At 48.5% G+C, this 17,999-nt stretch overlaps 1 protein-coding gene across 1 annotated transcript; it reads left to right on the forward strand.

Annotated features, from left to right (window-relative positions):
- Nucleotides 1-3,248: 3,248 nt before the first annotated feature.
- On the forward strand, nucleotides 3,249-12,526 carry LOC135810163 (fatty acid hydroxylase domain-containing protein 2-like). The gene is made up of 6 exons (XM_065323631.1): nucleotides 3,249-3,516; nucleotides 6,248-6,351; nucleotides 7,371-7,495; nucleotides 8,017-8,222; nucleotides 8,913-9,185; nucleotides 11,152-12,526. The coding sequence occupies exons 1-6, from the start codon at nucleotides 3,428-3,430 to the stop codon at nucleotides 11,306-11,308; spliced, it is 954 nt and encodes a 317-aa protein (XP_065179703.1). The 5' UTR covers nucleotides 3,249-3,427; the 3' UTR covers nucleotides 11,309-12,526.
- Nucleotides 12,527-17,999: the final 5,473 nt, after the last annotated feature.

The following is a 17,999-nucleotide window of genomic DNA, read 5'->3' on the forward strand; positions in this document are numbered from 1 at the left end:
TTCCCTAGGAGATGGAGCACTTTTGGCGCGAAATGTGAAACGCATCGTGTACGTTTTCAGCAAGACCAGGAGGGGTGTAGAAAGCAGGATATACCCAGCGTTCTACTGACAAACTTCGTTTTCCTTGCATTGTGATCTGTCGTCGTGTTTGCTTTTTTTGCTTCTGTTTGCTTTCATTGCTGGTTGCTGGTTGTGCCTTCCGTTTCGGACAATGCCTCGCCAAATATTCTCTGATGACCTGGAGGCTAGACTTATTGAGTTGTGGGCCGACTATCAAAAGTCAAAAAGTGGCCAGATGGTGAAGCGTATTGTGAGGGAAAGGGAGATCGCCGAGAAACTCAATGCTGCGTTCCGCTCAGGATGGTTGAATCCAGAGAAAAACTTGAAATTACACTTTGAACAAGCGAGGGCAATGTAGTCCTTCTACGCCTCGCCATCCTTTGCAACCTCTCTCGTCCGTTCATCTTTCTCTCCTTGTGGCGATCAAAGAAAACGAGAATCAGGGAGAGAACATCTCCTTGCCAAACTAATAATAATTATTATTATTTTGTGTTCAAAACTCCCGCGTTCGCGTGCGGATTCCGTATTTTACGACTTCTGTGCGAGGCAGGTCAAAGCTGCCATGGCAACTGCTCCTTGAAAAGCATGTTGCGACACTCGTGTGAAATCACGCGCTGTGTACTAGACTGTGCCTAGAAGTAGAACGCCCATTCGTGAAAAGCCATGTATACCTCGTGTGAAACGGCCCTAAGGCCCGGCACGACCGAAACAGGATAGGTAAGTTGTTAGTTGTGTCACGAAAGAGTTTTCCTGTTGGTACTTGGAAAGCATTGGGACGAAAATGAACAAGTTCATCATAAGTGTTCTGAATCAATTCGAACAGGTGTTAGTTAGACCATCATAAATTTTATGATGAAACCATCGAAAGTAAGTTAGTTGCTTCCGTGTGCATTAGGGCTTGGCGGATAATGCCGGCAGAATTTTCGGCAGAAAACGCCTGTTTGGGGGGTCGAGCATATTTCGGCAGAACGGGGGCTGAAAAAGCATTCTCTGCCATGTCAAATGACAGTTACCACGGAATTGGCGTGCGACGTTCTGCTTTTGCAGCAGATTTGCCGCGTTCTTCGACACGCAGTCCATCCATCCACCAAATGTGGCCGAAGCTGTTACTTTGTGGAAGGTAGCAGCCTTGAATGGCAGGCCAGTGGCAGAAGTCTAAGTAAGAGTCGTAGATCTACATAATATTGCCCAGTTGCAGCGATGTTCGACCTTCGGTGAAAAAGCCCGCTGTGTGAAAAGATTCAAATCGAATCATCTTTTGCTGCGCAAGCCGGGCCGCGGACGGGTATTCCGTGGATCACGACACCAGTGAAGTCAGACTTGAAAATGTTCGCAAAACAAGCATTTTGCAACGAAGGTCGAAAATCGCTGCACCTGGGCCATATTATGTAGTGTGGCTAGCCTTCATACGTTATTGCCTTTTAGCAGCCCCATTTACCTCTTTGTGTGATATTTCCCCAGCCTTCAGCACAGCCATTTCCTCTGGCTAACGCAGTCAGTCCAAATGAGAACTGATCATAAAGGCTAGAATGCCTTGTCTAGTATTTCACATGACTCATCTTTTTAGATCCTGAACCCAATTATGTGTGCCAAGTGTATTTTTACATAACTGGATTTCAGCAGAAATTTCAGCAGAAAATGCACTTTCATGAGCAGAATATTGAGCAGACCGAAAAGCAGAATGAGGGATTTCGGCGAGCATTATCCGCCTAGCCCTAGTGTGCATGCTGTGGCAAGTCCACGGTCCGCTGTTCATCCTGGTTTGATGTCACAGAGGGCGAACAAGCCAAACCTAGAGCAGAACCGAGGGACTGAGACGCCGGATTGCAACACTTTTCCGGGAGTAGTAATGGCGCCATTAGTAAATTAACATTTTAATAGCACATTATCACCAGACACCATAGTCAGGGCTCACCACGACCATACAAAATTCAAAAAGCGTCGACCACCATTTTGAATGCCGCCAAAGCCAGAGTTTGTGCAGTCATAGCGGCTACGCACCCGAGTTCATGCTCATCGATGTACAGCGATGTACAGTCTAGTCGTAAAATACCGGTATTTTACGACTTCCTGGTCTACTCTGTACAGCGAAGGGCCAGTGCCGAAGCGAATCTTGTTGTTTGATGTCGAGAAAGACACGCGGAGAAGACGTCCTTTCTCCAAGCAATCTTGGTCATTTTTCTCAATCCGCTGGTGGATGTCGACCAAGATATGTCCGTGGGGTACTGGTGAACTTGAGTCCTGGCATCTACAAGAATTTGCCGCGCCTAGCTAACCAATGTTGTCAGTAGAACTCAGCGTTTCCTGATCGCGACTCGGCACACTCTTTTCTGTTTGGCCTCGCAGCTTTCACGCTGCGAGTGGGGAGTTTCCTTGTCACAAATGAATCCCTTAGTCATGACCATGATGAGAGGTGACTAGTATGATCCCTGATTGGCATGAGTCCTTAGCTTGAGTCAACACGAAAGTAAACTCTTCACTTGGAACGCTTGCTGTCTCCTCCGCCCTTTCTTGTTGCACTTGCAGATATGCGCACGGCTGCCAGTTTTTGTTGGTGCGCGCGGCGACGCACGGCCGACCTTGATGTCTTCAAAAAAGTAGAACAGCGGTTCTCCTTGGCCGATTCTCATCATCGATAGCTCATTTTCAAGGTCTTGGAATTCTCTATCGGTTTACCGTCCCCGATTTCTAATTTTCTCTTCATTCACTTGTTTGCACGCCTTCGCGTTTGAGTGATTTCACCATCCGATCTCAGCCAAACGAAGGCCAAATCGAAAAATTCGAGACGGTAACCCCCCAAAGACACACCTTCTGAACACGAATCCACAATGGCCTAATGTCTAAAACCAACGAATACAGCCAAGCTCCACTCAGAAAACACCCCACAATTGCAAGAAACAGCCCGTTTTGCTGTGCGCTGATTGGTCAAATCCAAATGACCGTTATTGACGCTTTGTATGGTCGTGGTGAGCCCTGATAGTTATCATGACAGGATGCTGGTTGCCGTGGGAGCAAATCATCAGGTGCCATAGGCTGTCCATACTCGCATTTGCACACATGCTGGCAAACTCAAAATTAATAAAAAGCTCAGACTTCACTGTCTTTCCCTCTGCTCAGTCTGCTGACAGTCTGACTCTGACAGATACCAAATGGATACTCACGACTGACTGCAAAGACAGCTAGGGAAGAAAACAAAAGCTGGTCTTCCGCGGCAGAATCCTTTGGAGAGTTGAGGTTGCTGTGCTTGCGATTGGCTTTCCCATTGCAATCAGCAGGGCATTGATTTCGGTTTCTTGCTGGCTGTTTTGACGGAATAGCGAGTAGGGAGACCAGCACTGCAGGAGCATCAGTTAGGTTAGTGCCGAGCATGTCAATCTTGACAGCAGTACGGGGGACGGTGGTCGTCATCGGGACCTCCATTCTCCTGATCGCTGCCGTTCAGAACTCTCTGCACCGGTAAGCACCTCTGAGTCCAAAATGATGTGCAGCTGTTTCTGGTTGTTTTTCAAATGAATTTATTTCTCTGCGGTATTGGCAATGGGCGTGCGTAATGTTGAAAGTTTGGGCGATGGCGATAGCCTGATACAGTGATAGTGTGGCTAGCCTAGTGTTGGTGTTCGGTAATGTTGCAGTACTCATTTCCCCGTGTCCATGTGAACGTCTGTGTATTTTGCTGGAGCTCGAGCTTGACCACAGACTCGGCCGTGTTTTAGTTACTTTTGCATGTGAAGCGTGCGCCTACACTACTCGGCTGCAGCGCAGGTTACTCCATGTTGCGCCACCCGCCGCGATAAGATTGCTTGTTCTTGCTACCGCTGTACTATCTACTCGAGATGTTTGGTTTGCTCGAATCGTCAACTCAGCCAACTCGAATCGATGCTTGTGCCCGAGAACTTGTGGTTGTTTTCTAATACCGTGAAGCTCTACCAGCGACTCTATGAAAGAACTGACTAATTATGTTCGGCCTCATTTCCTCTGTGCTGCGCTGACGAGTCCACAAAGGACGAAACATTTCTGTCCGCAGATTGACTAATTATTATTTTAGTAATTTTTGTGTCCGCCTTGTCGGTTGTGAGATTGTTCTGGTTCCGGCGGGCGCATGCTCCTGCTCGCTCTCGATGTGTGGTTGCACATGTTTTTCATAGGCCCGGCGTATGCTGGCATGTCTTGTTTGGGCTTAGCATTTTTCAGGCAGTGCAGTGCGGGACAGGGTCGTCTGGACAAGGAGTACTCGAGTCCTTGCTGGCTGAATGAATGCATGAGCTGAGCCAGTGCAGGGGGGCGGACTCCCTGCCCCTGCACTGGCTTACAGTTACCCTTACAGAAGTTACAGTAACACTGATGGCGGGTGAGGGCGGAGGGCCAGGGGAGTGTCTCGCCAGAGCGCTCAGTGCTCACTCACGCATTACATCACTGACGACACGCTCAGCTAGCTGGGCGGCGGGCGCACTACAGCATGCATTGTACTATTTGTAGTGTGACACAGACTGTGTCAGCTCTTGTGCCATAAACTGTATACATCATGTACAGCTCCGGCTTGTACAGTCATGAGTGTGTGTGTGTAGCTACATGTAGATCTACATGTCATGGACCAAGACATACAATATCTGTCACAGGCTCTAAGGGGCCGTCCGTAAATATCGATGTTTTTTTAGAGACGATATTGGTGCGTCTGGGGGGGGGGGGGGGAGGGGGTTTGAGCCATGTGCGTCTTTTCGAGCATCAGAAAAATATCGATGTAAATATCTGAAGTTTCGCCGATCCCTGCACGCGGACGTCTAAATGGCTATACAAGAAATTTGAAACCAGCTTCCGTTCGCGGAGCTAAAACTCGCGACACGAGAACAAAATCAAAAATTGGAAGCTGTACGCCCATGGCGAATTTCAAGAGCAAAAGAATGAGCTATTGATTGTGGAAATCGGCCGAACGATGCCTGCAGGAGACCTTTTTCAAGACGTAGAGGCAGTGCGAACAAACACGGACGAACTCCACAAGAGTTTCCAGTCTTCACTGTCTGAACAAGGATTTGAAAAAATTCAAGCCCGAGCGTAGCCGCTTTGTCTACACCAGTACACGATTGCTGTGAGCACTGCAGCGCCAACCCGGTTCCCTCCCCCCAGGCGATGCAGCTATTGCGTGAGTGCGGCGGGATTTTCACGCCTACACCGGACCCTCAACATCCTGGGCACTTCATGAGCATCCAAAAATATTGATTCCATGATCTAGATGTACATGTGCGTCTTCTGGGGGGAGGGAGGGGGGTCAAGGGAGAGAAGCACCAATATCGTCTCTAAAAAAACATCGATATTTACGGACGGCCCCTAACTCAAGTTGAGGTGTGCTGTATGTGTAGCAAACCCCTACAATTAATATTAAAATATTAATTGTAGGGGTTTGCTACAGATACAGCACACCTGAACTTTGCTCATGATTCTCTGTGTGGATATTATCATTTGACAGTATTGTTTTTTATTGCCGTCGCTATGCAAAAGACGTTACTTCTACTTCAGTAACTCTGCTCTGGTGCTAGCCAGGGTCCACAACTCTTTAATTCGGTTTAGGTATGTGTGTGATGGTGCCTTTCACGTGACGTGCCACGGTTGGCGAGGTATCCCGTACATGACCCGTACCGTAAAAGGACTATCATACTATGTAGTGCGTACCGAAGCTTAGATCTAGACTGAGCATCTGAATGCAATGTGAATGTGCATGTCAGTTTCAGAAAGACTTTTTGACGATGTCACATTATCGTTCGAATGTTTAGGTGTGTGCTGCTCCCATGAGCCCCTACTAGTCCTCGCTACTAGTATCTGCCTGTTCATGGAGTCACCCACCTCTGTCGTTCCCTCCTCTGTCCTGGTCTAGGTCTCTCACTAAAGTCCATATAAAATATACATCAGGAGCATCGGCAGCAGTTTTTGATTGGTCCTGCAGTAACATGGCCTTTCATGATTTGTGTGTGATACGGCGGCGGGTACACATGCCCTCCGCCGTAGTAAACACGTGACATGCGTTGGTGGCCAACAAGTTGATCCGATGGTAACCTGACCTACCGGACCGCTTCCGGCCGCCGGCCTGTACAAGTCATGTTTGCAGCAGATCCAGAGGCTCTGTGATCATGACACGTTGATAATGTCTCGTTGTATCGTGGACCGCGTACCCTGTGTATTGCTACTGTTTCCGCAGGCACATGACAGAACTCTGGGGTGCATCGAATCAGTTCTGGCAGCTCAGATGGAACCAGCTCTATCACGATATAGCGGAAGGCAATGAGTTTCTTCTATATACCCGTAAGTTGGGTTTAACAGGACACGTTTCTATTCTGACCTACCGCTACGAGTTTTATTACAGGTCTTTTTGGTCTAGTGTTTGTCTTTTAGCAGTTGTCAAGAGTACATAACCCCAAGAGTGTGCAACTCTGCATATGGGCTGTGGCGCGTCGCGCTGCCCACTTAACGTAGCCACAGGCTGTGGGCCATTGCGTCATTATTCCTGTAGCAATGTTTCCGTGCATCTAAAAATCCGGTGACTGGATGCGCTTGTACGTGATGTGCTTGCGCCACTGGCCCTGACTTTAGCCAAAGTACTGCATCCATGGTCAAGTGCCTGCTATGGCAAAGTTCAGGGTTCCACAAGATAATACTCCTATATCCCATGGTATGTTATAGCCAGAGTTCTCTATATTTTTTTAAGGGGTCAAACGGGTGTACCTTTAACTAACGAACGGGTAATTTTCTTAATGGGCGGGTTAACGGGTACCCTTTAGCAGCCATGTTTAATGTTTTGTGCAATTTTCACATAAATCAAGATTTTAATTCATCTGTGCTCGGGTTGCATTTTGATATCACATGATTCGCAAATCGATTGGTGTCTGATAGTTGCAGGAGTAGATCTACTAGGTGCGAAATGCAACAACAATGCAGACATCCAGCGTGGAGTTGTAAATAATTGACTCCCGCCTGGAAGACACGATCCCAGCAGTGTTGCTCCGTACCGACTGGTTCATCAAAATCCAAACGGGTACCCTTTTACTAACGGTACCTGAGATTAACGGTCATGTACCCGGGTACCCGGTACACCCCTTTGACCCCTATTTTTTTTAATTTTCATTGTACTGGTGCAGCAGAAGAGAGCTGGAATATACGGTATTTACCTCCATGACAGGGATGTTTGTGACTGGTCTTGTCGTTGATACAGCTTGTAGGCTCATCCCTTTAATCCTATTGGCAATAGCTGGTGTACTGTCCTGTCATGTCATCAAATGACCTAATGGTGACTGTGTCGCGTGCACGTGTGTGTGTGTTTGCAGTTCAATATGTCTCCATGGTCGTCTTCTTTTGGCTGTTCAACATATTCTTCCTCTTCCTGGAACTGACTGGAAACCCTTCAAACATCTTGCAATACCGTATCCAACCTAACCAGAAGCCACCAGTGGTCAGTCATAGTGTTCTGTATGCCAGAAGTTCTTCTCGGTGCAACTTGTATATTATACTAGTCAACAGCTGTGTGTGTGTGTGTGTGTGTGTGTGTGTGCGCGCGCGCGCGCGTGCGCACGTGCATGCGTGCGTGTAATATTGTCAAATGTGTTTGCATGTACACACAACTGGGTTCCACGCCAGCTGCTCAGGCCTGCTTGATTCAGGCACGGAAAATGCTCCAGTGGGCAAACATCGATGGCCTGTGTTGGACGTTACATTTGAAACTACAGTCGTGGCCAAAGAAATCCGACCCGCGAGTCAAAAGCAGCGCCTCTTTTCCATTTCCATTTCAATTATATCATGCATGTTCGTAGTCCCAAAGCTGATCTGAGGGCCGCAGTGGCCACATGAGCCTTGGTGCCGCTTTGGGCCCATGGGTTGGATTTCTTTGGCCACAACTGTAGTAGCCCAGGGTTGGACACTGTTAGCTCAACTTCTATCAATCCTTGGTCTTTGTGTGTGTGTGATTCCATACAGGTGGAGTGGCGGGCGTTCAAGAAGTGCGTGAAGCTTGTCCTCTTCAACCAGTGGGTTGTGGGTTTTGGCGGCCACTTGGCCCTGTATTGGGTCTTCCAAAAGCGCGGCGGATTCTTTGCCGAGACCCTGCCGTCCTTCAAGTGGTGTTTGGTGGAGGTGGCAATCTTTGCCTTTGTCTTTGAGGTGTTGTTCTACTATCTGCACCGGTAAGGAAGGAGTGCAGTGACATGAAGTTGCTTTTTACGCTAAGAAGAAAATAGGATGGGGTGCGTGTCCTCCATGGGTCGAGCCTGCATGATATAACAATGCATACAAGATAGGAATTCTATTTACATATCTTTAGTCTTTCCCGTCTTCTAAATCTCGGTAATATCATACTAATATGCCAATACTTGGGTACAATTAGCCCTGACTTTGTGGAATTGCGTATTGAATGCCATTGGTTGCATTGTTGACACTCAGTGTTTCTCCTATTCCTTTGGATCCGTGGCCTTCAGATAACCTACTGGAATAATGGTATCCTGGCTCTCGTACAACTGAATGCCATATCGATAGTAACAGAGTAGTTTCTGTTATCTTGTCTTTTGTCACTTGCCTCCTTGTCTTAGAACAGTGCTGTTGGTTGGTGTTTTCGAGCGATCTCTCTTTTCTCTCTCTCTTTTTCTCTCTCTCTCTCTCACTCTCTCTCTCTCACCCTCTCTCTCTCTCTCTCTCTCTCTCTCTCTCTCTCTCTCTCTCTCTCTCTCTCTCTCTCTCTCTCTCTCTCTCTCTCTCTCCCTCCCTCCCTCCCTCTCTCTCTCCCTATCTCTCTCTCTCTCTCTCTCTCTCTCTCTCTCTCTCTCTCTCTCTCTCTTTCTCTCTCACACTCACTCCCTATTTTTGTTTTGTGGCTGTAGTGTACTTCACATGCCTTTCTGGTACAAACACGTTCACAAGATTCACCACGAGTGGACGGCGCCGATCAGCATCTCGGCTCTGTACTGCCACCCGATCGAGTACCTTCTCTCCAACGTGGTACCCGTCGCGGCCGGTCCCGTCCTGCTCGGCTGCCACTTTGTGTCCTTGCTACTGTGGGTCTACATCGTGCAGGCGTCCACGTCCATCTCGCACTGCGGCTTCCACCTGCCGTTCATGCAGTCCAACGAGTCCCACGACTTCCATCACTCACAGTTAGTAATGTGTTGTGTCCAGTAGACGCGTACGCCCAAGAACGTGGCGCCCAAGAACGTCCAGGCTGGAAATCTAAGAACGCCGCAGCCTGGATTTAAGAACGAACTCCAAGATTTTTAAGAACGCGACATTTTTTGGTATTGCACCCTCATGATCTTGTCCGAGTACACGAAAAACAAGTCCGCAACCACAAACTCTTGTCGGGTCCTCGCGAAAACATCACCCAGTAAAGCGCTACATACTACACGTGCATGTAAAAAAAGTGTACAACCGGTACATGTAGCGCAAAGTGCATTGTCCATGAGCGTCACGATTGTTGGACGCGTAAGAACGCGAAATAAGAACGTAGCCTGGGGCGCTGTAAAATAAGAACTTTGCTAGGCTGGCCCTCTGAAACCGCGTTCTTGGCCGTACGAGTCTACTGTACTGGTTGTTAGCTGTACTGCCCTGCACACGGGAGGCAGTGAATGCAAAATCTGACTGAAGCTCACACCCTTCCCTCCCCAGATATTCCCCCTGAAAAAAAGGGAAATCCCCCCCCCCCCCCGAATAAAGTAGTATGTCTGACTGCATGTAGAAGTCATGTGCAAACTATTCAAAAACTTTGGGCAATGAATACTTCTTTTGCCAAGTACGCCCCAGTCACACTGTGTCTTGACTGCATCGCCCCACGTCAACGCCAGCCATAACAATTGGTTAAGACTGGTCACATTACCCATTGGAGTGTATCGTGCGTACCGCAATTGTACCGTGTAATGCGGGCCCTCGGTGCCGAATGTCAGCGGACACAAACATGTGCTGAGCCGCGACTATGTTCAGCTATGGCGCGATAGCCCGCGGGTGCATCTCTCAAGATTCTGAGAGGCAGTGTCGCTTGTGTACATGACTTTACCGTTTGGGTTCCGTCATGTATATAGCTGTTGTCACATGACCTGATGCCGCTCATCATGCTTATAGCATACTACATAATTATAGTCATTACCATGAGTGTCAGGACCGCCAGAAGCAGTTCTTGATTGGTCCAGAAGTTTCAGTGCATTTTATACTCTGTGTATGATGTGGCCGGTACACATGACCTCCATAGCAGTACGAGTCTCGTAGACATGACTGTATCGGTGGCTAAGATGTTGGCCCGGTGATAACCTGACCAATCGGACCGGTTCCGTCGGCCCTGCGTCTGTACGCACACTACTGTAGTGTGCAAGTCTGATCTCCAAGCTAGTATGGGTGCTGTGCATGGTGATCTCCAAGCTAGTATGGGTGCTGTGCATGGTGATCTCCAAGCTAGTATGGGTGCTGTGCATGGTGATCTCCAAGCTAGTATGGGTGCTGTGCATGGTGATCTCCAAGCTAGTATGGGTGCTGTGCATGGTGATCTCCAAGCTAGTATGGGTGCTGTGCATGGTGATCTCCAAGCTAGTATGGGTGCTGTGCATGGTGATCTCCAAGCTAGTATGGGTGCTGTGCATGGTGATCTCCAAGCTAGTATGGGTGCTGTGCATGGTGATCTCCAAGCTAGTATGGGTGCTGACTGCTGTGCATGGTGCACGGCTGCCTTCAGTGGTGATAGAACTGCCAGGGGTTTGAACTTTCCTACGGTTTAGCCGCAACGATTTTACATGCAATATGGTAGGTTCAAAAGCACTACCTTTGCGCGACGTATCACGTACAAAACCATTGGAATTTCTCAAGAAAAGCAAACTTGGGGGCAGAAAACCATTGCAGACCAATATTGACGCAACGACCCACCTGACTCCATGTGCACGGTTCGTGGCTACGTGCTGTGGGTAGGGGCGCCACACCAGTCCCCAAGTACATAACTGTATACTCTTGGGGTTACTTATGGACTCCCTATTATAATTATGATAGTAACACTCCTCACTTAGATGACATTGAGTGTGATCTATCATATGATCTACTAATGCACTGCTGCCATTTTTGTTGGTCTTGGTGGCTGCTCTGCAGGTTCAACCAGAACTTTGGCATGCTGGGAATCTTTGATCAGCTGCACGGCACTGACGACCGCTTCCGTAAATCCAAGGCGTACGAGCGTCACTCCGTGCTGCTCAGCACCACGCCAGCCAACGTTCTGATTCCGGACGAACGGAAGAAATGCCAGTAGGCAGACAGTGCATGTGTGTGTGTGTGTGTGTGTGTGTGTGTGTGTGTGTGTGTGTGTGTGTGTCTTGTGTAATCAATGGTGCTAGTAGAGCTTATATCAGATCCACTCTGATTTAGCCACCCACACTAGTAGCAAGTATTACCTTCACTGGGGGCAGGGGTAACTGCAGTTGGATCCCTGGACGGATACCCTGATGCCGTCAATCCTTTTTCTGCGCCTTGTCCTTACCCACTTACTGAGGTGTGGTGAGCCCATAAGTGGGATCATTTTCAAGTCCACCCAGAGTTTTGGTGATTTCAGGGGGTGTCGGCCGTTGGGCGGTTCAATAGACAATTGAGTCATCTTTCCAAGATTCCTTTTGAGTCTCTCTCCCCTCTCCCGGGGAGACCCACGTGACCAATTTGTTAGTGAGCAACAAGTACAAGTACAAGTGTGTGTGTGTGTGTGTGTGTGTGTGTGTGTGTGTGTGTGTGTGTATGTGTGTGTGTGTGTGTGCGTGTGTGTGCGTGTGTGTGTGTATGTGTGTGTACGTGTGTGTGTGTGTGTGTGTGTGTGTGTGTGTGTGTGTGTGTGTGTGTGTGTGTGTGCTTCATCGCTGCTGCCGCTGCCTTCGTCGCACTCCACCCTTGGCCGTCACCTACTCCCCAGATTCCCGGCTAATATTGTGCCTACTCTACATGTATGTGAAGTATACCGTATGGGCCATCAATGATGTTTACGGGGCTACACTTCACACTAATTAGCAGCCTGGCATGACTATGCCAGTTTAGTATTACCCCACACAGCCAATGCTGCTTTCTGTTTTTGCCAGCCAAATCCCCTAGTGCCGTAGTCAGCCCGCCGGTGTGTTGTGGTGTGTGCATGACGACGTCACACTGTTAACTCTGCCAGCGCTATCAGTGAAGTCCCACGTAATCAACATGTCGTTATGAGAGCCATATCCGAAAACATATCCGAAATGCTACATCTTCTTTCTACATGTACTACTAATCATGTTTACAATTTTTTCACGTTCTTCTTCCCATCACTCCACCCTGGAAGCTTGGAAGTAGCCTGTATTATTAATTAATTTACTTGTATAATTATTTTAAAAGTTATATTAAGCAGGATATTTTGCTATGACGTCTGTGCTACTTGCTGCTATCATGATTGCCCCTATAAACAATTATCTACTCCAAGGAGGCTATTCAATCGCGTCACTATTCGAGGTGCTTGGTACATAGTGTTGAAAACCGCGGCCTGAAATAACATGCGGTCGATACGTGCCTGTACGATCCCGACACGGCTGCGGATATTCTCCCCGCTAAGTAAACGGACTCAAGTGTGTATTGTGGTACTGTGCTTGTGGTAAATGAATGCTGACTCTGCATGATCATCCGCTCCAAGAGGGATTAGCCCCCTCCGGGCCCGAGGGCATCACGTACCATTATTTTGTTCCTAACCGTGCCCAGTGTCCACTGACTGTAGGTGGAGTATTGACACAGCATGTCCGTGAAGTTTCCAGTACTAGCCTTCTCCACTTCATCTAGTTTCTACAGTTCTTCAATGGACGATTCACTACAGACTGTAGGCTGTGACCCGTGTGGGCTAGTGTAGACCAAAAACTGTAGTGTAGTGGAGTGTAGCAAGAAGAACCCACGCCTGTGTGTGATCCCCGGTAGCCTCATCCGTAATCATGGTAATCGGTAGGGCACTGTCCCGGAAAGACAGGGGTGCCCGATGTACTTCAGGACAGTGGTCGCAGAGAACTCAGTGACCATGGTCACCAGTCTCTTCAGATCGAGACTCCAACACTGGCAACAGACCAAGCACTTCTTTAGAGGACTGGCCCAAACCTTCTTCCAGAAATTTCCGGTAAGTTCTGATTCACTTGCATAGTGATCGATTGTCCGTTTTTTTGCTGTCGACGACGTAAGGTGAACCACAGAGTGCCACTGTGGTATTACATGGTATGTATGGCAAACGATCGTGTCAGTCGGGTTTGGTTTGATCGCGTGAGAAAGGTTCGAGACCGGCCTACAACTGTACTCTGTAGTTCCAGATCCCGAACCGTCCAAATCTTCAAACTCAGAGCTATCCATTCAAACTGTCCCTTTGGATCAGAAGGAAGCTCACCCACCTTCGCTCAAAGTTCATCCAGAAGAAAAGAAAATTTAATACATTCAAGCCAGCGTATCGTGCCATTCGAGTGTTATCCGCAACTCTACGGCTGGGTTCTCGTGGAGGTGAAAAGAGGCTCCTGCTGACGAGACCTGAACCGCTGAAGTGTGGCGGTTGGCTACAAGCACATGTGGCAGAGCTTCGCCACAAGTAGTCGGCACATCAGGGAAATGGAGCGGATCAAAATAGCGTTGCTAGTCGTCTGCTGTCTCTGTTTCGTCTCGTCCAGAGAAGCCAACAAGAAAGTAGCGAAGCAAAAAGTACGCGACGGACCACAGCAGTTTGATGACGATACACCGCCATTCTTCAAGTCTTTACAGACGGTGAAGGTCACTAGCGATCTCTCAGTGGAGTGGACGCAGTTTGGTCCCGGCATGTCCGGTAATAGCGACCGTGGCTACTGGCATCCAACTGACCCAAACTGGACGTACCAGGGACCCAATATGTACAATGCTTACTATTCGTCCAACAGAGGTACAACGTATTGGGGAATCTTAGATTGGGATGCGCCGCAGAACGTGACAGATACAGGACCGATCGAGCTGAAAGCGGTGGCGTTCTCCTACCAAGACGAAAATTTTGGATTCTGTTCTTCGGACCGGTCGCAGGGCCTCTGGGCCACCAATGATAAAGGCCGTACATGGACATATCACTATGAGCTGGATCCTGTCTGGAATAGTTCACACATCAATTGCATGCAAGCTGATCCCACTAACGACTCCATCTGGTACGCTGGTGCTGGTGACGCTACGTACATGGACAACTTTGTGTACACACACGACCACCCACACGGCGTCTATGCTCATCGAAACACTGTGAACGCATCCAGTGAAGTACCTATGGCAGCAAATCAGTACACGAATGAAGACCCAGCTCCGGTGATGAACGGCTCAACGAACTCCATCTGGCGTTCCATGGACAAGGGTGTGACCTGGTCCAAGCTGAAAGACACAAACATTCCTCAAGATGCCAACATTGTTCGAATCGTTGTGAATCCCCTCGTGTCCAGTCATGTATTCGCCGCCACCACATACGGACTGTACAAGAGTATAGATCATGGTGATACGTGGACACTACTGCATGTAGATAATGACATTGTCAGGGACATGGACGTCAGGGTGGACAAGATCAACAAGAAGTTTGAGATTTATGTCTTAACCTTGACTATGTGGGAGGCAGATGGGGCTGGTGGAGTGGCCTCCAAGACCGGTGGTATATTCAAGAGTGTCGACGAGGGAGTCACCTGGCAGAGTCTAGTCGGCGATATGCACATCAATATGTCTTTGCTGGCAACTGATTATCAGGTCAAATGGTACTACTATCAGTTCCTGAGCATTTGGTTTAGCATCAGCATTGATGAAGCCATGAAAACATATCCGAACATACCCGAGCATTTCCTGGATGGCTTGGTACGAGTACGAGTGGACCCGAACAACGCATCGCGCATCTACGTGATGAACGACTACAAGTCCCAAGTGTCCACGATGCCCGTAGTGATGTGGTGCACACATAACGGCGGAGTACACTGGGACTCGTGCTGGCGTGGCGGCAAGATCTGGGAGAACACAACGGGAGAGTCAGTAGAATACTGGAAGTCACGTGGCAATCCCATGGGTGTTAACGTGCACTTGGCATACCTGGAAAAGATGTGGATCGAAAAGCAATCGGACTACTTTGTCAAGTCAGGTGACATCCTGGATTTCAACGCCGATGGAACATTTCTAATGGTGCAAGTAGCCAAAGTGGTTACAAACAGTACAGACAACGGACTATCATGGTATTCGTCCCAAGAACAAGAGACATCACCAAAAAGTGGACATTGGGTTGGAGCAGGGAATAGCAACACGCCATGCGAAGAACTCATGCAAGACAAACGCTTTCCGGAAACTCTCTTCATGTGCACCGGTGAAAACTGGCTGTGGTCAACGACGAACGATGGAGATCTAGTACGGAAGAATGCCCAGGCCGGCATGGCCAGGTTCATGCCTGCGGAAGCATCCACGTCTTCTGTGGCAATTGATCCACGCGACACAAAGACATTCTATACGCTACATTTCCGACAGTGGAGCGCGGGATGTCTGGTTCGTTCCGTAGATGATGGCGTCACGTGGGAACCGGTCTCGTGCCCGGTAAAATTTCCTGACATACATGATCCAACTATTGTACAGAATAGTTTGATGTTTGACCCGGATAACTCCAGTACCATTTACTTTTGCATTCCAGCTCTGCGAGTTGAGTATCACATCCCGCAGGCGAAAGGCTTTGACGACTTTGGTGTGTACGCAAGTACCGACGGCGGAAAGACTTTCGGCAGACGCAACAACGGTCTTCCTGGTAATCGCAATGTCAACAAAATCCTCTTCAATCCAAACAACAGCAGAGAGTTCTATGCTGCAGTGGCGTACCTAGATCAGCAGCACCCTGCCCATGACCCCACTGGAGGGCTGTACATGTCCACAAACAAAGGTTTGCAGTGGAGCAAAGTCGACATACCAGCAGGAATTGGAGGAGTGAATGACGTGGAGGTGGATGAAGATGGAAACCTGTACATTGCATGTGGCTACAGCTATAGTAATGTATCTGGCGGTGGTGTGTGGAGAAGAAGTGCTGGACACGACAGCAAGTGGGAGAAAATCTTCTACATGCCTTTTGTGATTGATGTGGAGATAGCAGCATGGGATACAACGACTCTTCTGGTCGCTAACAACCCATCGCATACCGTCAACTTCCTGAACCCGGGTGTGTACCTCTCACACGATGCTGGTGTGTCTTGGAAGAAGGTCAACAGATACGTATGGCAGCCGGGTCGACTTCGTGATTGCGCAATAGACCAAGTCAAGAGAGGCGTGTACTATTGCGCAACCTACGGCAGTGGATGGTTCAGAGGTCTGGAGAGCCCATAGGCACAACTGGTATTATGTTCCATCAGTTGCTTTCATCACTAATAGGAATAAATCTACGTGCATTTCCCTGGAATGATTTTGCCTAATTGCGTGAGCGTGAACCGCGAGTCGCAATGCGACCTCATTCTACCTTATTTGTAAGGAACCTCTGCATTGCCTTAGTGGACTGGTATTGGTGGTATTGGGTACTGTGTGCATAGAGGACTTACTCTACTGTCTTTCGCCTTATACAGGAATGATGATAAGTATCGCCAAGAGTTATGTACTCTTGGTATTGCAGAGCCAGATATTCCGACATCAAGTTCAACCACTGCCCCTCGCCGGCTTGGAACGCATCCAGCCATGCTGCTGCTTCTCGCCGCCGTTTCTGTGCAAGTGGAATGAATTTCTTTGTTACACTTGATTTCAAACAAAGCTTCGGCAAGATCTCTCTACCCTTGCACTAGCATCTTCTGTGTGTGTGTGTTGGGGGGGGGGAGGGGTAGAATGAGCTCTTGATTGCCTCTGGCCTGCAGGATAGCGCATAACTACAGCAAGTAATACCGTAATACGCCATGTCTTACGAACCCGAGTATCACCATCCATGCGGGGCTAGAATGATCATGGTTGCGAATTGACACTCATTACAACAAAACATCCCATGCATGGGTGCATATGCATGGGTCCACTCACTTCTCTGGTGATCAATTTGTGAATTAGTCGGTAGTTGTTTCTGCACCACCGGTGTACTTTAATTCAAAGTACACGAAGTTGTAAAGCATACCGGTACTCAATCTGCAAAACATAAATAGGAGAACGACATTTTAATCTGACTTGCTGGACTTACTTCAAGTTCAACGTTAACATCCACCCAGTATCTGATCATCTCTCCCTTGTCCGTCTGAAGATAGGCAAACTCACTGGTAATGTCACCTTGCACAGCTACCCGGCCAAGAAGTGGGTAGAGGTGAAGAGATGTCAAGCATGACATCTCTTCTGCTCTTATCGGCCCCTGGGGTTGTACAGTGTTTAAAGCATATTAGCGCTACAGGTCCGAGAAGGGAATGAGGAGAAACTACCAAAGCCCTCTGGTAGAGCCATGACTGTGGTCACTATGGAAACAAATTACTTTCCTGCACTCCATGCAACATTCAGCAGCACACACACACACCGACAAGCAAAGCAGCGACAAGTCACTGAATAACAACAATTACATCATCGTTCCACCACTCCATCAACTATGAAGTACAGTTATACCGATTATACAATAATAATCAACAGCAGCCTACTTCTGGGAGTAATTTAAAAAGAATCCACAAGCAAAGCAGCCAGCGAATCAGGGAGAGCACCAGCACCTATCATCAAGAGTACATAACCCCCAGAGTGTGCAACGCCGATCCAGCTCTGTGTAGGGTCTTGGTCGAGCGGAATCGGATCTTCTGATGTCATGCGTACACTTCACACCAGCGCAAGGCCGGTCTCGAGGCAGGGCACCATTGTTTTTGATCCAAGAGTACCCGCGACTCCCCGGGTTCCCCTCAGATGTGTACGGTATTATGACGCAAAGATCCGATTCCGCTCGACCAAGACCCTATGCAGAGCTGGATCAGGCGTTGCACACTCTGGGGGGTTATGTACTCTTGCTATCA

The sequence above is a fragment of the Sycon ciliatum genome, chromosome 2 (assembly GCF_964019385.1).
Source record: "Sycon ciliatum chromosome 2, ocSycCili1.1, whole genome shotgun sequence".
Taxonomy (NCBI): domain Eukaryota; kingdom Metazoa; phylum Porifera; class Calcarea; order Leucosolenida; family Sycettidae; genus Sycon; species Sycon ciliatum.

Bases quoted from the DNA above. Each gene is read 5' to 3' on its own strand.
- LOC135810163 (XM_065323631.1), top strand. From the start codon at position 3,428: ATGTCAATCTTGACAGCAGTACGGGGGACGGTGGTCGTCATCGGGACC. The intron at 8,223-8,912 runs GTAAGGAAGGAG...TTGTGGCTGTAG, and splicing joins TTGTTCTACTATCTGCACCG to TGTACTTCACATGCCTTTCT. The intron at 9,186-11,151 runs GTTAGTAATGTG...GCTGCTCTGCAG, and splicing joins CACGACTTCCATCACTCACA to GTTCAACCAGAACTTTGGCA.